Raw genomic sequence first — 25,578 nt, 5'->3', positions numbered from 1 at the left:
TGTAGGTTTTTTGGGCCTTTGGACTTCAGTCTAGCCCAAGACTGATAAATGTGTTTGGTAATTTTTGGGGCCATACTCTTTTTGAACCCTCATTTTTGCATTCATAATTAGCTAAGGATTTATACAAAGGTGGCTGATTCATCAAATTATATATATATATATATATATATATATATATATATATATATATATATATATATATATATATAAAGTTGTCCTACACTCCAACTGTCCAACATAGTTCAATTTTGATTTTGCTATGTCTAGATGAGCTTAATTTTTAATTGGTTTATTTTGTTTAAAAATAAATGGTGTAGGATCAATTTTTGGGACCCAGGTCCAGCAGGTAGGTGATTCTGGCCCAAAGAGTCCTAGACAATGAATTTGTAGAAAGCGGGTTACAGAACTAGGCCTTAATGAAGTGAGTGTTAGTTAATTTAGGGCCATGCAGCGATTTGAACGTAAGAATACCTCCTTTATGTCCACTGGATGTTCGGTCCGAGGAAACATGTGGGTGCACTTCTGTTCCTGATTAAAGGCTATAGTCTTTCTTTCTCAATCTCTCCTTCTTTCTTTCTCCTTTTTATTTCCATCCCCCTTTCATGGGATGCCCTTCTCTTATATAGCCTCCTTAAAGTAATCAGATCCTTACACTTGTTGATCAGCTGGACCTTCACTTGAGTGCCCGTCCCATCGGACATCTACCCTACCTTTCTGTGAGTTGTAGTGGCCAAGGTAACATTGTTCGCCTGTCCTCTCCACATTAATGCGGTTAGAAAAGTAGCTTCCTTACATTTAATGCGGCAGTTGTGGTCTCCCCCTGGACATCCTGTACTCTCTTCCTTCTCCCGACTTTGTGAGGCTCGTCCTTACTACCAATATTCGTTGGAGTAATTCCTTATTATGGATAGGGTGCACGTTTGGTTCATATTTGGCACGTCCGAGGAGACATTCCTCCTCGGACCTCTTTTAAAATAAGCTTGAACTCATCAGAGTTGGGCTGGAAGTCCTTTTGGCGCTCCATTTTCTCCTCGATCGTGGCTGGACTCTGTATGGGGCCCAAGGCCCATTGTTTGATTTGGGAATTTTACCCCTACAAATGGTATAAAAAGAATTATTATAACTAAAATTATTGAGATTAATTGGAAAAATAGAGGATTTGAACCGTGAACATTTCTACTGGAAACACTTAGAGATGCTAATTAAGCCACAAAGCTCCTAGCAAATAAGTGGATATTAAAATAAAATAAAACAAAACATGTTCTTAGTTGTTGATTATGCAAAGAGTGATTTAAGTGAAATTAAGAAACATGTATCCTATGGTTGACTTGGTTGGGGATGATACTTTTTCACTCCGGCCATTATGCCAATGTGCCAATTTTCTTCCCCACCACTTCCTTATTGGCTAAGGCCCCACAATTTCCAAATTATCAAGGGATTTGTGATGCACAACGAGATGAGTGACAATTTTTTAAGGAAAATTTTTTTTTTACAACAATCAACCTAAGATGTTGTAATTGATGTATAATAAAAGTCACATGTGATAGCCATTCATCACCTTCACAATTGTAAAAAAATTTGTCCCTAACAATGCAATTTTATGCATAATTGTTAAAGCCTAAAGAAATCCACTACCAAAATAAATAAAGGTTTTGCTCAGTTCAGCTCAACCTTTTGAGTTTATTTATTTATTTATTATTATTATTATTTTTATACAAGAGTTGCATTTGATGGGCTATTGGGCCTTTTAAAGAAAACTGATGGGCTTGATTAAAAGAAATGAATTTTGGGCTTAGTTTAATTTGGATTTGGATTGGACTTTCAAGGAAAAAAGATGTTAGGATTAGTTAGTGAATTATGTTATTTAATGTGGATGGTTCAAGTGCATTGTGCTGGGTTTCAATGTTTCATTACGGTGCTTAACCCAATTTGTTTGTGACAAACTGGGTTGAAGGGTCAGGACTGGTTGGGTATTTGTGGATCAAACAGGTTGGACCCGATTCATCCTTCAAACAATTAAAAATACTAATTAGTCTCATACCAAATTTCTCAACTTGTTAACTTGTATGATTATAAATAGTCTACGAAAAGTGATGGATCCATGTACCTTAATTACAAGTTGCGAATTGCACTATCAGACTGCTTTGTTTTCTGATATTTTTCGGATGTGATTGTGCCAACACACATATTCTTCGAGTGTTGAGCATGGCAAGAAAGAATGATCTAAGTATAACCTAATATTTACGCATTATGCTTATCATCTATCAAGACACCTTATAAGAAAAGAAAGAATTTTTAGTTTTGAGCCAAGAAACACTCACCCTCTCTTTTCCATCTCTATCATCCTTTGATTGAGATATTTATTCCCTTTATCTAGAAAATTTATCTATTAATATTCTTTCGTCTAATTAGGTAAAATATTTTTTACCATTAAGTAGAAAGAATAAAACTCAATTTCTTTTTTCTTTTTCGCCATTTTCTTTGGGATTAGTAGTATAACTTCACTTTTATTCATAAACTGTTTTCATCATTGGAAACATAAATGACATTTATAATTCATAAACTATAAAGACCCCCTTTCATAAATAAAAACCATAAGCTTTATTATAAAAAGTTGAATAATGGAGAAGAATGCATGTAATAGACTCTAACAAGACAATTGAAGGTCAATCACCAATCCTCTAAAGTATTAGAACTAAGGCGTTTAAAAGAAACTCAAGAGAATCTATATATATTAGCATGAAAGAATCTTTATCTAAAAATCTATAGAATAAAAAAAAAAAAAACTATAAAACTAATAGTATGTTAAGTTTTATTTTTTTAAAAGAGTAAATTGCATACACTTTTTAAATTTTGGAGTTATTTGAATTTTACGCTCCCAAAATTTTTAAAATTTGATTTTATATCTGAAGTTTAGTTTTTACACCGAAAGAATTTTGTTTTTGTCAAATCCGCCCAAACCGCACCGTTTTTACGAAGGAGAGAATACCAAGGTTTAAAAAACACAAAACTTCAAGCTCCAATACGACACCGTTCGGCCAAGTTATAAAATCAAAAAGCCAAAACCCGACGAAGCGTCACACTCCCAGAATCGCAGAGCAGGTCATCGTGAAACCATCAGCCCGACCAGATAAGTTCCTAGGCGGCGGCGACAGCGACGGTGAGTGTCATTCCTCCAATTCCCCAACAGCAACAGACAAAAAAAAAAAAAAAAAAGCATGTCTTGCGCCACTACCACCTTCAACCTTGGACCTTCACTGAGACTACACAACTACAGCTACAACAACTACAACTACAACAACAACAACAACAACCTGCGATTTCCGAAGCCCTTTGCTCACTACTTCGCTGTCTCTAACAACAACAACTACAGCGACAACACTTCCTCGTACTCTGTGGGTACCCTCTTTTCCATTTCAACCAATCATCGCTCTACCTCATTCAACGGCTCACGATCGTCTTCCTCGCCCTTCTTCATCTGCTCTTCTCTCAAATCTCAGCCGTCCGTCTCTCTTGATCAAACCAACAACTCTGCTTCTCGTAAGTATATCTTCTTCTTTTTTTTTTAATAATTTTTTTTATATTAATTTATGTGTTCTAATTTCACAAATAATTTGATAAATTTAAGGGAAAGTTACAGTATTTGAAAAAAAAAATATTGCGAATTATTATTGTGATCAGTGTTGTTGTTGTTGTTGTTATTGTTGGGTAGTTTTACTGTATTATGTTGAATGATTCTGCTAAAATTCAGTGAACTCTCCTGTTATTCCTTAAATTTATCGGTGCAAAAAAAGCTTATATATTTCTCTTTTTAATTTCTAGCTATTTCTCAAATATTTTGTATATTTTTAGAGAAAATTACAATTATACGAAAAAATTGGGAAATGGGCTTTCTTTGAATAAAGTCAAAATCTGTTCTTGTGGTTGGCTTGATAAATAATTTTTAGGCTTTGAAGTGGTTTTAAATGCATGAGCTATTATATGTTAAGCTTTACTTGGAGTAATCCTGTTGAAGAAGCACATATATAGTTAGTTTTCTTTAACTAGCTTTTTAGTCACTAGTTTAAAATGGTCCTTTCCATGTAAATAGCCCAACTGTAATAATTAGCAATGTGCTTGGCCACATTGATAGTAGTAGTGAATCCGTACCTGATATTGCAGGAGTTTTATTCACATATTAGTCCATTTCTTTAGTAAGTGTTGATTTGAGGTTCCCTGTTGAAGCCAGATGTATCGTGTGTATGCTTGCGCATACACATTGATTCTCTGTCTGAATTTAGCATTGAGGGTTTCTTGACCTTGGCTATGGACCTATGGTGGTGAGACTTGAGAGGCTGAGGATTTGTTCTGGTGTTGTTCAAATATGGTTGTTCTTATTCATGTTAGGGGAGAAAATAAATTATTAGCTCTGCATCACTTTAGTGACTGATAAGTTAACAATTGTCTGAAAGCTTATTTATTTGTTTTTTTTAAAAATTCTCTAACCCTTTGCAAGGAGGTTTGGGGAATCAGTGGTGTTGTCACCATCATTAACACTAGTCAAATTTAAGGAGTTATTCTTTTTTGAAAATAACTGTTGATTCATGCAAAGATATGAGCCTATGAGGTATTGGTTTAATCTACTTTGCATAGTAATTAACTGGTCCTCTTTATTTACTAATGTTGCAGAAGAGAGGGTGGTAGTTTTGGTCATTGGTGGAGGGGGAAGGGAACATGCACTTTGTTATGCTTTGCAGCGATCTCCCTCCTGTGATGCTGTCTTCTGCGCACCTGGTAATGTTGGGATTTCCAACTCAGGGAATGCCACTTGTATTTCAGACCTTGACATCTTTGACAGCTCGGCTGTAATATCCTTCTGCCACAAATGGGGTGTGGGGCTGGTTGTTGTGGGACCAGAGGCTCCTCTTGTTTCAGGCCTTGCAAATGATCTGGTTAAGTTTGGAATTCCAACTTTTGGCCCTTCAGCAGAGGCTGCTGCTTTGGAAGGTTCCAAAAACTTCATGAAGAATTTGTGTGACAAATATGGAATTCCTACTGCTAAGGTTTATCCTCCTTTCTTTAATCCATCAAACCAAGAGAAGAGCAATCTCCATTCATCTCATTGTGTTAAATATTTTTTGGAACCTTAGTACTAATTATTAGCTTTCATTTTCTAAAGTTCCTTATAGTGGCACATTGGTATGCTATTTCTTTTTAGATACATGCGTGTATTTGTGTAGTTTCTTCTCTATTGGACGGTAAAAGTGAGCTTGATCCCAGTTTTCCCTATTGCTATCCATATTTTTAGTCTTATTTTTCTAATGGGCATTTCTTTCCTTTCTTTTAACTGTTATATTTACTATCCTTTTATATTTTAACAAATTTCAAGTCTGGAATTTCTTTGCTTTCGCATTATTGTGTCACCATTTTCCCACAAAATTACCTTAAGAATTTATTATTCAATTGTGCAGTATAAAACATTTACAGATCCATCTGCTGCAAAGCAATACATTCAAGAGCAAGGAGCACCAATTGTTATCAAAGCGGATGGATTGGCAGCTGGAAAAGGAGTTGTTGTTGCTATGAATGTGGAGGAAGCATGTGAAGCTGTTGACTCAATGCTTGTGAAGGGTGATTTTGGTTCTGCAGGTTGCCGTGTTATTGTTGAAGAATATCTAGAAGGAGAAGAAGCATCTTTTTTTGCCCTGGTGGATGGAGAGAATGCCATACCTCTAGAGTCTGCTCAGGACCATAAACGAGTTGGAGATGGAGATACAGGGCCCAATACTGGTGGGATGGGGGCATATTCTCCAGCACCTATCTTAACAAAAGAACTTCAGGCATTGGTCATGAAATCTATAATTCTTCCTACGGTAAATGGAATGGCTGCAGAAGGGTGTAAGTTTGTTGGGGTTTTGTATGCTGGGCTTATGATTGAGAAGAAGTCTGGCTTACCAAAGCTGATTGAGTACAATGTGCGCTTTGGAGATCCAGAATGCCAGGTCAGTTAACAGACACTAAATTGATATTTATTCTATGGTCCAATATATAATTGGATATTGTGGACCCTGCTGGCTTTGAAGCATGATAGCAAGATGCAAATTGTGGTCAGGCTTTGAATGTGGTATCTTCATAAATTATTTTGACTTCAAAATTCAATCCCGTATGGCTGACTTAGTTCAGTTAGCTATGGTGCTGTTACTGTTTGGGAAGTCATTAAATTTTGCTTTTCTTTGCTTATATTAATCTGCAATTCTTTCACAATGAACTTTCTTTAAGTTGGTTTTTAAAAGTAGATGGTGGATAAGTTGATATATTGCCCAAGTATTAGGCTAGTGTAAAAATTGTACCATGTAGCATGTGAATATTATGGCTGAGGTAGTGAGATAGGTAAGAAAAGAATAATATAAGTTAAAGGCAGATCACTTAGTTAATCTTCTTTTTTAATGCCAAATTCTGGTTTGCCTTTTCTCTAATTAGTAAAGTGCCAACATGATATAAGTTATATTGTGTACGTACTCTACAAACACATGGGTTCAATTGCATACTCAAAACTTTTTGAATGGGTCTGCTTTAGAGATCCATGTTTTTGCTGTGACTATAACAATATGTTATCAACTTAAGACATTACAATGTGTCAATGACATTGTTCATGACACCTTTTTGGCACTTCCCAGTAACCCTCTTAGTTGTCAAAAAAAAATTTATGTTGTTGGTGACATATTGAACTGGATTCTTTTGGCCTTGTTTGCCCTTAATGATGAACAGGTCTTGATGGTTCGGCTGGAGTCTGATCTGGCACAAGTTTTGCTTGCAGCTTGTAGAGGAGAGCTGAGTGGGGTATCCCTGAACTGGTCCCCAGGTTCAGCCATGGTAGTGGTAATGGCAAGTAAGGGTTATCCTGGGGCCTATGAGAAAGGATCTGTGATTCGAAGTCTTGAGGAAGCGGAGCATGTTGCTCCATGTGTTCAGATATTTCACGCTGGAACTGCCCAAGACTCAGATGGCAATATCATTGCCACGGGAGGACGCGTTCTTGGGGTTACTGCCAAGGGAACAGATCTTGAAGAAGCACGGGAACGAGCTTACCAAGCTGTTGAGGAAATTAATTGGCCGGGAGGATTCTACAGGCGGGATATTGGTTGGAGAGCACTGCCCCAGAAACATTTTGCTACAAAGAGGGTGAACTAATATGAGAAAATAAAGGTGGCTCATTTGGAAAACAAATGTTCTACATTGTTGAATATTTAAAAATGGTTCATGATAGAAATTAACCAAGGAAGAAAAAGGTCCTCTTGTTGGCGGACTTTTCTGGCTTCTTATAGAATTTTCATGTCATATTACTGACATTGATTCCATCTTTTTTGTATCCAAAGATTGAGCCAAAAAAGTTCAGCATTACTCAACACATAGGTCTCAGGCTAAGTGACATTTCCCAATTTTTCTATGAGATAAACCTGGGTTCAAGTCCTCTCTCCATTTGTTGAAAAAAAAAAAATGCATAGATGCCAAAATTGGCGTAGTTTGTTGTTACTTTTGGAGATGTGAATATATATATATATATTTTTTTAGATTTATTTTTATATATGTTTAGGATATTTTTTCAATGTGGCAAAAAGAAGAGAGGATACCTTCAGTAAGGTTGTTGCAGTGTGTTTGACAAATTTAGTTAGTGAGAAAAGTAGTGAGGTAAAGGGGAATGGCGAAAAATGAAGTTTGTAGTATCTCCTTTTGTTAGCATGGAAGGAAAAGAAATGAAAAGGAAGTTTAGAGAAAAATATGGTTTACTTCAGATGGTATGATGATTAATTTGTGCCAAAGAGAGAAGTTGAACTCAAGATATTCTTTCTGCAATTAACTCCTAAATCTTCACTTTTGATATGATTTGATGTAAACCATATTTTTGCCCCAATGAAAAAAGAACAAAAAAACAATTCTTTGAGCTAATTTCCCTCATCGAATTATTAAAAAATAAATGGATGAGTTAAAAATAACAAATCATGGGAAAGTGATTCTTTCAAAAACAAATAAAGAAAAATCATGTGAAAGTATTTTGCAGTGAGATTACTTTCCAACATTAAAGGAGCTATTTAAGGAGAGAAATATGTAAATACAATGATGTAATGAATAACACCTTGATTGTAAAATATATAATGTTATTGCTTTCCTTACTTGATCAACTACTTTAGATTGAGTTTTGTAGGTGGTCTTGATAAGTTAGGAGAGCAGAAAATTACGACCTTAGATAGAGCCTTGATTGTAAAGTACGTAAGCCTCATAATCTAGTGTAAGTCAGTAGTCTGAACAAGTTAGGAAAGCCAGAAAATTACGCACACTCTTGATGATTAATGAATGATGACACCATGCCATTCATTAATGGTTTTTAATGGTTCTAAAACGTATAGTTTCTTAAGGAATTAATTAAATTACTGATTTTGTTACATAACCTTCACTTCAAAAAAGAAATATTAATCACGTTGCAAGGGTTAAGATTTAAAAAGATCTTCATTATGATAGCAAAGGATTAACCATAAAAATTATTACTAATTTCATAAAATTGAAAAAGACTGTCACATTAAGCATATCGTAAATAATAACGATAATTCGGGGAACAATGGCTAATAAAAACGCATTGATATCCCACACTAATTATTTTGGCTATATCTTAGATAGCAATCTACCCTACTTGTCTCTCAAAAAATAAGGACAAGTGGTAGCACTTAACAATACTAAAACTAATTGCAACATAGAAAAAAATAATTCTAAAGCTAATCAAGCAGCCGATGGAGCATTCTTGTCATGATCAGCAATGATATTCTTATAATCCAAAGACTCATCCTCATAAATATCCCACCATTTTTTCACTAGATTCTTGATATCTTCCCTCTGCATGTTTTCTTCTTTCCCAGTGTACCTCCAAGGCTTTGAACCCTGCTTTATCATAAACACAAGGAGACAAATTAATTATTAATAAATATAATACTTATTAAGTATAAGATGCTATAATTGAAATCAACCAAAAGATTAACATACCGCTGCACAATAGTGGGCAACTTTTATTTCATCAAAGTTGAAATTTTCAGGGTGGCGCCACAGCATGGCTAAAACAAGGTTGTATATGGGAGGGATGGGCTTATAAATGTCCTTAAAGTACATGTTAAGGAAGTCCTACAAAAGATAACCCAGAATTTAGTATATTTTTTAGTGAAACAAATTGAAAATATGGTCATGATAGTATATTATATATAACCAAAAATTAAATTAAAATTACCTGCTCAGCAAATAAAGTAGGAGGGGTGACTTTGACAGTCTCCAAAATATCCTGGTAAGTTGAAAGTTTTGGCTCATAGACAAACATGCCTGCATTGAAGTAAAGTGGGGGAGGTGAGCCCAACTCAGCTGGCCACTGAACCCTCTCTGGGCACTGTTGGCAATAGCCAATGTTGTGTTGAGTAGAATTGATCCATACATTCTCACAAAAGCAATCCATCACAGCATAAAAGTATCCATCAGGCAAGTCAAATAGGTGATCAATATTGCCAAAAACTTGTATGTCACCATCCAAGTAGATCAACTTGTCATACTCCTCAAACTACATGCCAAATGCCAATAATCAAATCACTTATTAATTATAGCATACAATTTATAGAAAAAAGAAGATATAATATACTTGGTAGATCGAGTGCTTTGAAAGAAAAGATATAAAAACTTGGTAGTGTATTTCATGTTTTAAATGTGGACATCAATAAAAAAAAATGTATATATCGCACATGAAATCATGAACATATATTGTGTAGCAAAGATTTACCTCCCAAATACGAAGTTTTGAGTAGTTGATGACATAGTATGCCATAGCAAACTTAGCAGTGTGGTTCTCTGGAGGGCTTAAAGGCACAATCTCACGTAAAATACATCCCTGAGATTCAAGGATGCAACGGTGCTCCTCAGGCACATCAGGCAACATGGCCACCACAAGAGGATAGGCAGACTTGGCCTTTCTTAGGCCCTTAGCCAAACCAACCACACCTTTCACATAGTCTCCAGCACCAGCCAAAAAGGTCACATAGGCTCTCTTAGGGAAATTCACACTCTTGGTTGTTGCTTCTAGTGCCATTCTTGGGGTTGAAAGGAAGAGAAAGAAGCAAGATTTTTAATGGAAGGGAAAGAACAAAAATCACGAAGGTCTAGCAAGATGGTTTTTGAAGAATAGGGTTGTGGCTGTATATATAGGCAGTATGTGGTGGTGAAAAATGGTAATGTTTGATATTAGGGGAAATGAATTATTCTTATGTATCTTTTTTGCCAAAAATCTTGGTACTGATTTGGTTCAGAATATATACTGTATGGAAAATGTTAGAACTATAAAATATTTTACAAAAATTAATTTTCACAAATTGCTAACATGGTGAATAGTTATTGATAATTGAAAAAGTAATGTTAATGGTAAGTCTAAATGAGAATTAATAAAAAACAGCAATATCAACAATTTTATAGAAATATTGTAAAATAGTTTGTAATTGTCAGTTGTAACATTGCTTATATTTTATATATGTGTGTTTATTTTTTCCCTCACATTGTTGAAACTTGAAACTTGAAATAAAGGGTGGGTGAGAATGATCATGAAAGGTGCTTAATTATTTGACGTGATAAACGGTTCTGGTTGGATATAAGCCTTAATCAAGTGGGTCTAAATCTGTCAATAAAGCAAAAACGAATATTAAAAAAGGAAAAAAAAAAAAAAGAATAATTGAACGCATAAATTCGTGCACAAGATATCATGCAATTGGGAAATTATTGTATAGTCCGGGACTACAAGGTCAGCTTACCGACCTTGTAATCCCAGCCAATAAATACATGACACCTCACCAAAAAAATGCTTACATAGACTTTCATGCCACATCAACTCAATAACCCCTACCCATCTTTAACATCTGTTAACTCCGTTTGAGTGAGTTCAAAATTTAGATTGGGAATGAGCGGGGCTGTGAAACTTAGACCATAATTTGTTTCTCAAAAAAAAAAAAAAAAAAAAAAAAGAAGAAAACTAGACCATAATTCTTTTTATTTAGCAACAAAAAATAAATCCTAATTCCATTGACTTCCATTTTTTTTGCCCTTGGAGTACAAATAAGTTGAATATGGAAATTATAACATTTTTCATTGTTAGGGATTTTTTTTTTCAACATGTTATAAGGGATATTTTGTTGTGATTGTCATTTGTTTCCCTCTCTTACCTTTAAATCTCAAAATTTATTAGTGAGTAATCAATTCCAAAATTTCTGAGATTTGCTATGCAAGCATTTAGCATATATTCCATATTTAACGATTAAGGAATCACTTTTAATGCAATCATCTAATTTTTTTATAAAAGGTAGTTGCGATAAAAAACCGGGGTAAACTTATTGCATATTATTTCCATTAGGTTTTCAACGGTTTTCTTTTTCCACTTTATCTTAATTTATAGAATATTCTCCTATCATGTATTCTTTTACATCTCTTGGGCAATACGTTTCACAGGTTAATTCTACCGTACTCCCTTCTTCTTTTTTTTTTTTTTTTTTTTTTTTTGGTAAGATACTCATTAGTAGGCAACCTACTATACCAGGTTACCAAAGCATCATATTTAGTGGTACCATCCTCATATTGTGCGGTACCAACATCATATGTAACTGTACTTTTGTCACATTCGGTGGTTCCCTTATTTTTTTTTTTCACATTTGATGGTACCATTATCATATTATGCAGTACCAACATTACATGTGACTGTACTTTTGTTACATTCGGTGGTTCCTTTATTTTTTTCACATTTGATGGTACCATCATCACATTATGCAGTACCAACATCAAATGTGACTGTACATTCGGTGGTTCCTTTATTTTTTTTCTCACATTTGATAGTTTTATTGTCATATCAGGCAGTTCAACATCACATTTAATCGTATTTTTCTCACATTCGGTGATACTTTAATTTTTTTTTCACATTTGGCAGTTCCATTGTCACATTAGGTAGTACCAATATCACATATAACTGTACTTTTGTCACATTCGATAGTTCTGTTATTATTTTTTTACATTTGATGGTTCCATTGTCACATTGGGTAGTACTAAAATTACATTTGACCATACTTTTGTCACATTCGGTTGTACTCGTATTTTTTTCTCATATTTGATTATACCATCCTCAAATTGTGTAGTACCAACATCACATGTGACTGTATTTTTATCACATTCGATGGTTCCCCCCCTTTTTTTTTTCTTACATTTGATGGTTCCATTGTCACATTGGGTAGTACTAGCATCTTATTTGACCGTGTTTATCTCACATTTAGTGGTACTTTAATTTTTACTCACATTTGACAGTTTCATCGTTACATTGGGATTTGGGTAGTACCAACATCACATGTAACCATATTTTTGTTACATTCGATAGTTCCCTTATTTTTTTTCTCACATTCGATGGTTCCATTATCACATTAAGTAGTACTAACATCACATATGACAGTACTTTTGCCACATTCGGTTGTACTCATATTTTTTTCTAACATTTGATGGTACCATCTTCAAATTGTGCAGTACCAAAATCATATGTGAATGTATTTTTGTCATGTTTGGTGGTTCAAAATTTTTTTTTCTCGCAAATGATGGTTCCATTGTCACATTAGGCAGTACCAACATCACATTTGACCGTACTTTTCTCACATTTTGTTATACTTTAATTTTTTCCTCACATTTGATAGTGCCGTCTTCACATTGTGCAGTTCCAATATCACATGTGAGTAAACTTTTGTCACATTTGGTGTTCCTCTTATTTCTTTATCACATTTGATGGTTCCATAATCACATTAGACAGTACTAACATCATATTAGACTGTACATTTCTCACACTTGGTGGTACTTTTGTTAGATTCGATGATTCCTTTTTTTTTTCTTGCCAATTACCATAATACCCTTGAAAACTAAAAAATGACTGAAATACCGTTAGAACCTAAAAAATGACAAAATACCCTAAAACTCAAAAAAAATTCCAAAATTACTAAAATGACTGGAATAACCATGAAACTTAAAAAATGACCAAAATACCCTTAAAAAAATTGACCAAATGACCCTGAAACAAAAAAAAAAAAAAAGACCAAAATTATCATAAAACCTAAAAAATGACCAAAATAAAACTAAAACCTAAAAAATGACCAAAATACCCCTAGGACAAAAAAAATGACCACATGACCTTGAAATTTAGAAATTGACCAAAATGACCTTGAAACAAAAAAATGACTAAAATGACCTCATAACCTAAAAAGTAACCGAAATACCCTTATGACCTAAAAAATGACTTAAATATTTGTGGAGACTTTTTGCCTCAGCTCGGCCAATAGCTTGCTTGTAACCGATTTTGGCTTGAATCCCACATCGAAAGAAAACCCCCCCACTTTCTGCCTTATAAGCTGTGAAGCTAAGGGAGTAGTGTACCACCAAGCCTCGATCACAAGCAAGCTATTGGCCGAGCTGAGGCAAAAAGTCTCCACAATATTTATAATCCACTTAAAAATATAAAATTTACAAAAGAAAAAAAAAAGTGAAAATTTTTTTTTTTACCTAGTACTTAATTTCTTGAAAGTAAAGTACCATACAAAAGAAAAAAGATAAAGATAAATCACTCCAAGGTTCACACTCTAAATACTAATTATTAACTTAAATATTTATAATTCATTTAATAATATAAAATTTAAAAAAGAAAAAAAATTTACTCAACACTTGATTTCTTGAAAGTAACATACCATACAAAAAGAAAAAATATATATAATTAAAGATAAATCATCCCATAGTCCATACTTTAAATACTAATTACTATCCTAAATATTTATAATCCACTTAATAATATAAAATTTACAAAAGAAAAAAAAAAGTGAAAAAAAAATTTATCCAGTACTTGATTTCTTGAAAATAAAGTACCATACAAAAAGAAAAAGACAAATCACTCCATATTCCACAATATAAATACTAATTACTATCTTAAATATTTATAATTCACTTAACAATATAAAATTTACAAACGAAAAAAAAAAAGTGAAAAAAAATTACCTAGTACTTAATTTCTTGAAAATAAAGAACCATACAAAAGGAAAAAGAAAAAGAAAAATCACTCCATAGCCCACAATATAAATACTAATTACTATCTTAAATATTTATAATTCACTTAGTAATATAAAATTTGCAAAAAAAAAAAAAATGAAAAAAAAATTACCTAGTATTTGATTTCATAAAAATAAAGTACCATACCAAAAAAAAGAAAAAAGAAAAAAGATAAAGATAAATCACTCCACATTCCACAGTCCACAATCTAAATACTAATTACTATCTTAAATATTTATAATCCACTTAATAATATAAAATTTACAAAAGAAAAAAAAAATTACCCAGTACTTGATTTCTTGAAAGTAAAGTATCATACAAAAAGCAAAAGAAAAAGAAAAAATAAATTACTCCGCAGTTCACAGTCTAAACATTAATTACTAACTTAAATATTTATAATCTACTTAATAATATAAAATTTACAAAAGAAAAAAAAAGTGAAAAAAAAAAAACTCAATTATGGATTTCTTGAAAGTAAAGTACTATACCAAAAAAAAAAAAAAAAAAAAAAAATGATAAAGATAAATCACTCCATAGTCTACAATCTAAATACTAATTACTATCTTAAATATTTATAATTCACTCAATAATATAAAATTTACAGTGAAAAAAAAGTGAAAATTTTCTTTTTCCTAGTATTTGATTTCTTAAAAGTAAAGTACCATACAAAAAAAGAAAAGAAAAAAAAAAGAGATAAAGATAAATCACTCTACAGTTCATAATCTAAATACTAATTACTATTTTAAATATTTATAATCCACTTAATTATATAAAATATATAAAAAAAGTGAAAAAAAATTACCTAGTACTTGATTTCTTGAAAGTAAAGCACCATATAAAGAGAAAAAGAAAAAAGAAAAGATAAATCACTCTGCAGTCCACACTCTAAATACTAATTACTACGTTAAATATTTATAATTCACTTAATAATATAAAATTAACAAATGAAAAAAAAAGTGAAAAATATGAAAAAAAAAATTTACCTAGTATTTGATCTCTTGAAAGTAAAGTATCATACAAAAAGAAAAGATAAATTACTTCGCAGTCCACACTCTAAATATTAATTACTATCTTAATTATTTATAATCCACTTAATAATAAAAATTTACCAAAAAAAAAAAGTAAAAAAAAAAAAATTACCCAGTACTTTTAATGCAATCATCTAATTTTTTATAAAAGGTAGTTGCGATTAAAAACTGGGGTAAACTTATTGCATATTATTTCCATTAGGTTTTCAACAGTTTTCTTTTTCCACTTTATCTTAATTTATAGAATATTCTCCTATCATGTATTCTTTCTACATCTCTTGGGCAATACGTTTCACAGGTATGTTTGGCAACGAGAGTGAAAATATTAACACAAGCTTGAAGGTTTTTTTTTTTTTTTGACAAGGAACACAAGCTTGAAGTTCATTAGCCAAAACCAATAAATAATCAAACAAAATGATCACATCAATAATAACTATCGAATTATCATATATATATATATATATATATATATAGGCTTTGATCATGCTACTTTTTTGTAAAATTTAACCATAATATAACATTAAAAGAGTGGTTTCTATTTGTAACTTGCAATTTGAGTAATATTACGTACTTTTACATAAGTCCATCATTGACAACACATACTTTGTACACTAATTACAATACTTCATGTCAACGGTTGCAACAAAAAAAAAAAAAAAAAAAAAAATTATGCCTCTAATTTTATTGACTTATAAATCCTTCTTATCATGTTTCATAAATTTATTAAAGTAGGTTATTCTCCTTAGAAAAAAGCAAATAGCCAGAAATATCAATTGTAATTTAATGCCAGATGCCAGGAATTTGTTATTTGTGTGCTTGTGTGTGTTTTTATAAATTTAGAGGCTTGTTTGATAATTAACAAATTCTCTGTCTCCCACTACCGCTGGGACCTCTTGCATCTGAAGCTAAGGCCATGGAAGAAGTAGCTCACTTCGCTAGAGAGTAGAGATATTGGACTATAGGATGTTATCTTCGAGACCGACTCATCAACCATCTCAGGTGCTCTCACTGGCTCATCCACAACACCGGTTACTGTTGAGGACATCATTAGAGGCACTCACCACACCCTACGTGACTTCCGAAGAACTCAGATACTGCATGTTAGGCGGCATGGCAACATACCAGCACACACTTTGGCACAACACGCCAAAGGGATCGACACTTTTGTTACTTGGTTAGAGGAAACCTATCATGTATTGAAAACTCTGTGTTTCAGGATGCTATGTATCTTTCTCCTTAATAAAATTCATGTATTTCTCAGCAAAAAAAAAAAAAAAATTCATTGTCTCTTAAAAAAAGAATAACGCTTTGGTCAAGATAGTAAGGTTTTAGGGGGCTAATGGAAGGGAAAAGACCTGGGGAAGGGGCCAAGATGGTGGAAGGGACCTTCCTGTAAGGGTATACCTTTCCCCTCCACATTAAATGCTCTGCAACACCTTATCAGCTGCATTAATGAGGAAATGACATCTGAACAATAATTTCACAGCTAGTAGCCCCTTCTATCACCTTCAGCAGAACTCTGATTTGACCAATATCTCGAGGAAAGCCTTGAGGCATACAATTGGAGGACTAGGATGCAAGAAAGGAGGATATATAAGGGGGAAAAACCTCCCAATAAAGGGGGATGATTCTGGAAGAAGAAGATAAACAAGAAAGTGAACAATGCATTGCCTAACTTAGAACTTGTATCAATCATATATAAGAACTTAACCTCGGACCTGACCAAGGAGAGCTTTATTCTCAATTACAACATGAATTATTTTCCTTTGTTACTTTATGCTCTTTGGCCTTAGACCTGAACTTAGCTTAGAATTACACCAGAACTGTCTTCCCTCTCTCTACATATATACCTTTTATTGTTTGGACTTGGTTTGAAGGACAAGACTCTACTTTTTTTAGTGAGCTTGGGCCATCAATTTTCAAGTTCTTACAGATAGTATTGATAACTTATACTTGGAAGTATAAGATGATATTTCTTTTTAATTGATTTATATGCTGAAAAATTACATTAAATAAACAAACAAATCCGAAGCTATGATCTTTAAAAGCCTTCCTTTATATTATTCACTTATACATTTTTTTTAATCCTAGACTTCTTTGGATCATTAATTTTTTTCCCTTTATCTCAAGGTGTTACATAAAATAAATTTTTTTAAGACTAAAACGAAAATTATACAATCTAAGTTTGGATCAACTGTGATTTTAGTCCCTCTAATAACTCTGCCAAAAAAAGTTTGTTCAACTGTTTTTACCTATAGTCCCAAATATACTCAAGGCCAAAGATTGCCTTATAACTATTTTTGCTTTTTTTTTTTTTTTTTTTTAATGATGAAAATAAACTGCTTTTACCTTAAATCAACTATGGATTGAAAATTTCAATTCCAGTCACGGGAATTATTTCATTGCAAAATACATGCAAAATGGAGTTTTAACTCCAAATGTCTAAACTGATAGAGACCCTTCCATGATAGTAACAGCTTTTCCTCGCAGTAGCACTCTTTGGTTTTGTTCATCGAGATGAATGTTTACTACTCCACTTCTAGCTGAAGCCTAAACAGAATCAACAATGTCAATTAATATGATGAAGACAACAACTACAACGATGAGTTTGCATTCATTAAAGATAGGCAAGAATACCGCATATGCAACAAGATCACACTTCCCTAGCCTTTTGCTCCAGTACAATGCTAAGGCACAATTTGCACTCCCACAAACATGATCCTGAAAAGAAGCGAAACAGGTAAGAGGAATTGCACTAATTTCATTTCAATTTTAGACAATAACAAGAAGGGGAGGTTCTTTTTTCTCATTTTATTTCTGCATTCTAGTATTATCCAAGGTACAAAGTCATTATAAAAAAATTGGATACAAGAATTACTCAGCTATTCAACACATGAAGAAGCATCCTTTAACATGGCGAAATTTGTTTGAGTAAAGGGTATTACTTAGGTCTGATAACATTCTATTCAACACAAAAGCCGTATTAAGTAAAGGGTATTACTTAGGTCTGATAACATCTCTCATTTGTTTGTTTTTTGCAATCGAATAATATTAATCAATTCATTATGCGGGCTCTAATAAGTGCATTAAACTGTGTCAACCTTAAAAGTCCCTCATGACTTGTTGAATCATGTATCCAGAGATGTTCAATGTTCATTCTAACATAATCAGAAACATGTTATTAATGCAATAAAGAGACCAAACAGAGATTGATAATATATCAAGTTCTTGAATAAGAAAAAATTAAGAAAGATTATAAAGAATTCAAGTGGTTCAGCTTGGAGGTGTAAGTTCATAGCAAAAAAACCTCTAAACGTCTACCGTTTTACTATTTAGCTTTGTGTGTTACAAATGAACCGAATAAGCATTGGACTATTTACAGGTTAACCTTGAACTAACCTTAAGGTTATAGTACTATGGTTAGGATTAAGATTCCTAATACAATGAACTTGACAAGAATAGTACAATTTGGGGCCTTGATATCACTAACATTAATAATCGTATCACAATATAAAGAAATTCAAAATTCATAGGATTCATAATTTAAAATTATATTACTTGGGACGCCAAATTTTTATCAAGAACAGCCAAGTATGCTTAAACTAATTCATTTTTCTTTCAGGTAAATTAGAATATATCTCCTTTTCTATATTGCTTTCTCAGTCATGTATGGAAATGAAAGTACATACCTCAGCAACAGGAGTGAACCATCTAAGACGGAACTGAGGATTGGCCTAGTTGGACTGAGTGAGGTGAGTCAAGTAACACGTGGTAGGGATGTTGAACTCGGTTGCCACCACTTGTAGCCACTCCTGGATTCTCTGATCTTCCTCTAAGAAACACACCACTGCTGGGTTACCCTTGAAAGCTGAGTGAGTGAACGCGTCCACCTCCCAATGCCAACTCAGACTTTCATTCACAAATATACAACACATACATATAAGATTATAAAACACACACACAATACCACATAGTACTTGACAGGTTTCATTGCCATGTTCCTGTGAGACTCAGAGAATTTCTGATGCACTGAAAATGAAGTTGTTTCTGTTAATATAAAATGGTCAACGGACATCAGAAAGCAAATTGAGGAAAGAATTGGATTTATATAAAATAAAAAATAAAAAACGAACTTGCCAACTTGGTGGTTTGTGTGTGTATAGATATATAAACTATTCCACTTCATGTCCATATAACACATCTCAGAAACCCCATTAACTATATTGAATCTACGACCTGTGGCTGTGAGCTGGTTGGTTTATATTCCCAAATCGCATCACAAGTGCAACATACATGAGTAATGACGGAAAGGCACATATTCACTTCACTCCAATGCACAAGGGGTAAAGTGTAATACTGAAGAAATCAGGTCTATCTCTAAGTACAAGGGAATGTAGTGTGTGTGTGTGTTTTTTTTAATAAATAAGAAAAATATACTTATTCAATCGAATTTTATTGTTATTTTATTCAATTTTTTAACATATAAGCAATATATATTCGTAGGCCAATAGAGATATGTTAATAAATCTCCTAATTTACCTTTTATTTTATTTGAAAACTTCAGTTCTATTCAGTCTATTCTGTCCACTTTGGTCCTATTCGGCCCTATTTTGTCAACTTCCGTCCAATTGGTCCAAATAGGTCCATTTTGGTCCACTTCAATCCATTCGGATTACTTCAATCTATTCTGTCCACTTTAGTCTAATTTGGTCTACTTCAGTCCATTCAACCCATTTTTGTGCGCTTACATAATGTAAAAAGACAGTTTTGGATTAATAGCACTTTTTTAAATCTAAATTTATTTATAATATATACATATCATAAACTCATAATATCTAAAATTTTCAATATAGCATTTATTGTTATTACGCTTTTGTTAAGCTATATTAACGTAACATTTTGATCTACTTTTGTCTAGCTAAATTTAAGTGAAAGTCGTTTTAAACTCAAAAGCTATGAATATACAAATGTAATGGCAGTTACTCATTTATTGTTACTTCGCTCTTTTTGAACTACATCAGCATAGTATTTCAGTTCATTAAATCCATTTTAGTCTAATTAGTCCATTATGTCCATTCACATGATATTTAAACCATCTAATAATATTAATAACCTAGAAGAACATTCAAAAGACCGAGGGAGACAAAGAAATGGTGGATAAAGTTTATCATAAAAAAAAATTATGATAAGGCGAAAGGCTTAATAACATGTTATAGTTGATCTTTAAATAATTGTACTTACCCAATAAGATAAAATAAAATAATTGCAATACTTGTATGTATCTGTTAAGTATTAGTCAAAATTAAGATCATTTTGTAAGGTTGATGCATATGATTTTTGAATATTTTGCCTGGTTCCTAGTTTGTTCTAGATTCTTTAATGGAAAATCAATGAAAACGTAAGCTTTCAAAAGGCAAATGCAATCATTTTGTCTCCAATATCTCAAACAATGGAGTGCAAAGTTACACTCTTTTCAAGGTAAGAGTTAGAAAATTTTAGGAAGACATTACAGAGAAAAATGAAGCTGTATTTGAAAACTTGCCTTGACAAACATTGTTATGTGGAACAGTTATTGAAAGTTTCTCTTAAAGGGAAAAAAATATCACCTTGCAGCTATAGAATTTGAAAACTCTAGCTCCAGGGGATTCTTCCACCCGGTAATAGTCATTTATTTCAATTGTAAAATACATGCAATATGGAGTTCTAACTTCAAATTTCTAAACTAAGAGAGACCCTTCCATGATAGTAGCAGATTTTCCTCGCATTAGCACTCTCTGGTTTTGTTCGTCTAGATGAATGTTTAGTACTCCACTTCTAGGTGATGCCTGAACAGAGTAAACGTTGTAAATTAATATGACAGACAAAAATACAACTATGAGTTTGCAATACACATGGTGAAAATACCTGATATGCAACAAGATCACACTTCCCAAGCTTTTTGCTCCAGTATGGTGCTAGTGCACAATGTGCACTCCCAGTAACAGGATCCTGAAAGGCAAGTTATATAACTTTATTATGCAGATGTTTTGAATTCCAACTAAGGGAAATGTCATTAAATTATCAATTCATCACTACTGTCTATCTTCTTTTCCAGATGACAAAAGGAAGATAGAGTTAGAAAGCTGAAAGGAGAGGAACAATAGATATAACTATATAAGAACTAGTAAGCTATCCAATGTATGAAGCATTTACTCTTTAAATGCTGTTAGTGAAGAGAATGAGGTTAAAAAACATCTCTTGCTTGTTTATGGCAATAGCATGAGCATCATAATTCCATTCTGCAGGCAATGATCATTACATTAAACATTACTGAACCTTTTGAATTATCTCAAGAGATCATGCTAACAAAGTTATAAAATATTATTAACACTGTAAAGAGATGCAATAGATATTTAGCTATAGCGTCATGCACTTCACAATCATTGCAATTGGTTGAGACCAAAGACTGACAAATTTTACCTCATTGATCCCAAGTTTTGGCCAAAAGGCCCGACTGTAAAAATCAAACCCAGACCCTGAGGGAGCAGCCCCTGTTGCAATTATCCCCGGTCCAGGACATTTACGTATAGCATCAAACTCTGGCTGTATTTCAACCACACTTTCTCCTGATGGGAGTACAACCTGCAATATTGATAAGCTTGACTCCTGAGTACTTATGAAGTAGTCATAAATCAGTGGAAAATATGGCATTGCTCCATAAGGAATCATCTAAAAACACAAGGAATGCTACAAATATTCCAACCAACCACACATCTGTGTCCAAAGATTTGAGCAAGAAAGTCATGAATGAGACACCATATTGTTCATGTCATTCATTTTAATCAAACATTAAGCTTTTGAAATTTTCGCAATGAATATTTCACTAAAGATAATTAAGATACTAACTAAGGTATTGAAGAAAAAGAAAATAAATATAAACTGTATTAGAACATTACAAGGAGGCCATCTGAAGTAGTAGTGTTCTTTATATCAATCACAGAAGCACCATTGAAGGCATTGGAAATTGATGAAACTTCTTCAGAATTGGAATCAATTGTTGGAATAGTTGGAAAATCCAATTCAATCAGAAAGCAATCTTGCGATTCACCATTCTGAATATCCGAAATATTAGATGCCTTGGTTTCCTGGAACTTTTTAGTAGTTAAAATTCCAGAGAGTGTGACAAACTCAATAATGTTGGAATTCACCAAACCAGATGAAAACAATGCATGTGCAGCTGCCAACATGATCTAAAAGCTAATAGGAAGCACCCAATTTAAAAATTTTAAATATTATTCTAATGATCTAAAATTAAAATATAATAAGATAAACTAAGAACACCCACAAAGGCAAATATTAAAACTCAAAAGGTAGCACTTTGAAACATTTTTAAAATTCTGGTTTTTCTAAGAGTGGAAGTGAAATTAATAAGTGAGACCTCAGCAACAGGAGTGAACCATCTGAGACGGAACCTAGGATTGGACGAGTCAAGAGAGTCGGACCCAGATAGCCGAGTCAAGTAACAAGTCTCGGCGATGTTGAACTCAGCTGCCACAGCTTGCAACCATTTCTCATCTCTCTGTTCCTCTAATAAACACACCGCTGCTGGGTTTCCCTTGAAAGCTGAGTCAGTGAACGCGTCCACCTGTACCCAAAACCCAACTCATTAGAATCCCATATATACATATACATATACATATATACATATATATATATATATATATATATATATATATCACATACATAACAGAGAGAGATAGAAAGAGGTACCACATAGTACTTCACAGGTAGCTTTGCCATGTTGCCGTGAGAGAGTTTAGAAGCAGCGAGAATGTAGTTTGTTGTCAAAACATTTTCGTAGATGTATATGTAGCATTGGTCAAAGCACATCAGCTGGTTGGTGAAGAGGTATATTCTCTGAATAATGCTGGTGACACGTAAAAAGTGGTATAATTTGTGTCACAATTCATCTATGTAGCAAGTTGTGCGTGGTAAAATGCTGATGGTAGGTTTATATGAGATCACCTTTTTATTACTCACAACTCATAAAGTAGTCGAATTGTGACTTAAATTGTGATATAAATTGTCACTTTGTGTGACACTAGCATAATTCATATTCCTCATACCTTACACGTGTGAAGTTAACATACATCGGACATAGTGTATTTTATGATATCAGGTATTATAGGGTTTACATGGCTATTGGTGGATCTCATGCCTTGGGTCACAACATGGGCTTGGGTGGATCTGGTTATGTATCAAGGAGACTCCTGTTTTACCTTTTGGGCCTTATCTAGATATAGTGCTTTTAGTTAAAGTGGTGCGGTCAGTGTCAAATGATTCTACACCACTGTTATTTGTTTGTAGTGAATGATTGCTCCTTAAAAAAATAATGCATGTGATCATGGATTTCTATTTTATAAATGTCTAGTGCTAGCACCTGGTGAATTCAACACATCTCTCTCTGCGGTCATATGTTAACACTATTCTTCAAATGAACTGCATTGTGACCAGTCACCAGAGTATCACCGCAATGAAGTTATGTTTAAGAGCGTAAAACAGTCTGCTTTTATGAAGTGCTACTGCTCACTGCTCAGTAAAGCTTTTGTTTTGCAGGGATGCAGATGCCTATGATGTACAGGTGGTGGATCAAAGTAACTGCTGGAGAGTACCAGCGCAAGTGTCTAGTTGTGGAGGGACACCAGCCGGCAGAGATGTTGCAAATGGGTTGGTTTTTCCCCGTGCAGCAAAATCATGTTTTGACGGGAAAAGTTTCTGCAGGTTGCAGTTATGCCATTTGCAACCGAATGGCAGCCAGATGCCTGGCTGTTCGAAAAACATTAATCAAGGCTATAGAGCTTGGTTTTTGCAGACTTGTTTCATTCAATACTTAAGGAGTTTTGTCAAAGTTTGAAGGTAAATGAGAGTATTTCAAGATAAGGTTTCAGATTAGGCAGAGAGGCAGAGTATTGGGGCAGAGTACACGTTGTGTTGATGAAGTTTGCCCAAAGTCATTAAATGACAATTGCCTCAGCTACAAAGCATACGACCTGCAGCTTTCTGTAATAGTGTAATCAGTTTACATGTAGCTTTCTATTGTAGTGTAGTTAGTTTATTTGTGTTGACACGTGTAAGGTGATGATCAGTTGTCGGTTGTAATGATCAGATGGTGGGAAGTTGATCCATGAAATTTGGAATTGGTTAGGGAGTGGTTAGATTATTCTCTTTGTTCTTTAGGCTATATAATCTTTCTGTAACTGTTTCTTTAATGTATTGATTCAGAAATTTCACAGAGCTTTGATTCGTCATTCTTTCTTTCTCTCTCTCTCTATCTCTCTCTAGCTTCACTGTGTTTGTTACACTCTATTTTCTTACATTGTATCAGAGCATTTTTGCTTCCATTAATGGCGAATCAAGATCAAGCTCCTTCTTCCACTGCTTCTCAATCTAATGCTCATTGTGAGCTTTCTCCAATGGAGGATTCGAGAAGCCCTTTTTTTTTTTCACCATGGAGAGTCACCAGGTGCGATTCTCGTTACTCAGCTCTTGACTGAGGACAATGACCCCAATTGGGCTAGGGCTATGCTTATGGCACTAGATGCGAAGAGCAAGCTGTGTTTTGTTGATGGCTCTATCACGATTTCTATGGCTGTCACACCCCTGTAGAAAATTGCTTGGTCGAAGAACAACTCCATGATTTCCTCATGGATTTTGAATTTTGTTTCACCTTATATCACTGCAAGTGTGATCTACAGAAACATTGCAATGGAGGTTTGGAATTCACTCAAAAACCGTTTTTCTCAAGCTAATGGTCCACGAATTTCACAGCTTTAGAAGATGATCTCAACAATTATGCAAGGAGATGCAACCGTGACTACCTACTTCACTAATCTTCAAGCATCATGGGATCAGTTACTCAATCTCAGGCCTTCACCATCTTGTTCATGTGGCTGATGCATTTGTGGAGTGAATGATAAAATCACACTCTTCAATCATCAAGATGCATTGATGCAATTCCTCAATGGCTTGAATGAAGCTTTCTCACAAGTTAGAACTCAGATTTTGATGATGGAGCCAAGTCCTTCAATTGACAAAGCCTTCTCTTTGGTGATACAAGAAGAGAGGCAGAGGGCTTTAAGTTTCAATGGAGGTGGTGTGTCAGTTGATTCAACAGCTCTGGCATTCAAGACTCAAGGTTTCAATCAAGGAGGAAAGAACAAAGACAAAGGCAAACCTGTTTGCAGTTATTGTGGAAAACTTGGCCATTTCATGGAAAAATGCTACAAACTAGTTGGATTTCCACCAGGATACAAGCAAAAAGGCAAAATTTCTGTGGCAAATCAAGTGATTTTTGATGGTGAAAATGGTCAATCCGAGGCTACTGCAAGCTCCTTTCCATTCATAGATGAGCAATGCTAGCAATTACTGTCAATGTTGAGCTCTCATGCTTCTTCCTCTACCA

General features: G+C 33.7%; 3 protein-coding genes and 1 pseudogene across 4 annotated transcripts; 1 reads left to right on the top strand and 3 right to left on the bottom strand.

Moving 5' to 3' along the window:
• Positions 1-3,056: 3,056 nt before the first annotated feature.
• LOC126716012 (phosphoribosylamine--glycine ligase) lies at positions 3,057-7,450 on the top strand. The gene is made up of 4 exons (XM_050416920.1): positions 3,057-3,540; positions 4,669-5,042; positions 5,451-5,981; positions 6,748-7,450. Exons 1-4 carry the CDS (start codon positions 3,219-3,221, stop codon positions 7,168-7,170), a joined length of 1,650 nt encoding a protein of 549 aa, XP_050272877.1. The 5' UTR covers positions 3,057-3,218; the 3' UTR covers positions 7,171-7,450.
• Positions 7,451-8,549: 1,099 nt separating this feature from the next.
• Positions 8,550-10,162, bottom strand: LOC126716013 (galactinol synthase 2-like). The gene is made up of 4 exons (XM_050416921.1): positions 9,788-10,162; positions 9,251-9,571; positions 9,013-9,147; positions 8,550-8,910 (listed from the first exon to the last, which is right to left on the bottom strand). The coding sequence occupies exons 1-4, from the start codon at positions 10,091-10,093 to the stop codon at positions 8,752-8,754; spliced, it is 921 nt and encodes a 306-aa protein (XP_050272878.1). The 5' UTR covers positions 10,094-10,162; the 3' UTR covers positions 8,550-8,751.
• A 7,369-nt stretch (positions 10,163-17,531) lies between these two features.
• LOC126705918 (uncharacterized) lies at positions 17,532-19,975 on the bottom strand (annotated as a pseudogene).
• A 668-nt stretch (positions 19,976-20,643) lies between these two features.
• LOC126716011 (uncharacterized) lies at positions 20,644-23,019 on the bottom strand. 2 transcript variants are annotated; one of them, XM_050416919.1, is made up of 6 exons: positions 22,887-23,019; positions 22,532-22,761; positions 22,073-22,361; positions 21,597-21,758; positions 21,042-21,125; positions 20,644-20,962 (listed from the first exon to the last, which is right to left on the bottom strand). In XM_050416919.1, exons 1-6 carry the CDS (start codon positions 23,004-23,006, stop codon positions 20,855-20,857), a joined length of 993 nt encoding a protein of 330 aa, XP_050272876.1. In that variant the 5' UTR covers positions 23,007-23,019; the 3' UTR covers positions 20,644-20,854. The 2 variants fall into 2 exon arrangements, with proteins under 2 accessions (XP_050272876.1, XP_050272875.1); XM_050416918.1 differs by lacking the exon at positions 22,073-22,361 and having other exon boundaries at positions 22,555-22,761.
• Positions 23,020-25,578: the final 2,559 nt, after the last annotated feature.

Source organism: Quercus robur, chromosome 2 (genome assembly GCF_932294415.1).
Source record: "Quercus robur chromosome 2, dhQueRobu3.1, whole genome shotgun sequence".
Classification (NCBI taxonomy): Eukaryota; Viridiplantae; Streptophyta; class Magnoliopsida; order Fagales; family Fagaceae; genus Quercus; species Quercus robur.
This window is presented reverse-complemented; position numbering and strand designations above follow the sequence as displayed.

Bases quoted from the DNA above. Each gene is read 5' to 3' on its own strand.
- LOC126716012 (XM_050416920.1), top strand. From the start codon at position 3,219: ATGTCTTGCGCCACTACCACCTTCAACCTTGGACCTTCACTGAGACTA. The intron at 5,043-5,450 runs GTTTATCCTCCT...TCAATTGTGCAG, and splicing joins ATGGAATTCCTACTGCTAAG to TATAAAACATTTACAGATCC. The intron at 5,982-6,747 runs GTCAGTTAACAG...AATGATGAACAG, and splicing joins TTGGAGATCCAGAATGCCAG to GTCTTGATGGTTCGGCTGGA.
- LOC126716013 (XM_050416921.1), bottom strand. From the start codon at position 10,093: ATGGCACTAGAAGCAACAACCAAGAGTGTGAATTTCCCTAAGAGAGCC. The intron at 9,572-9,787 runs GTAAATCTTTGC...TTTGGCATGTAG, and splicing joins CAAAACTTCGTATTTGGGAG to TTTGAGGAGTATGACAAGTT. The intron at 8,911-9,012 runs GTATGTTAATCT...ATGATAAAGCAG, and splicing joins TTGCCCACTATTGTGCAGCG to GGTTCAAAGCCTTGGAGGTA.
- LOC126716011 (XM_050416919.1), bottom strand. From the start codon at position 23,006: ATGTGCTTTGACCAATGCTACATATACATCTACGAAAATGTTTTGACA. The intron at 21,126-21,596 runs GTAAAATTTGTC...CTTGCCTTTCAG, and splicing joins CAAAACTTGGGATCAATGAG to GATCCTGTTACTGGGAGTGC. The intron at 20,963-21,041 runs GTATTTTCACCA...TACTCTGTTCAG, and splicing joins GTGATCTTGTTGCATATCAG to GCATCACCTAGAAGTGGAGT.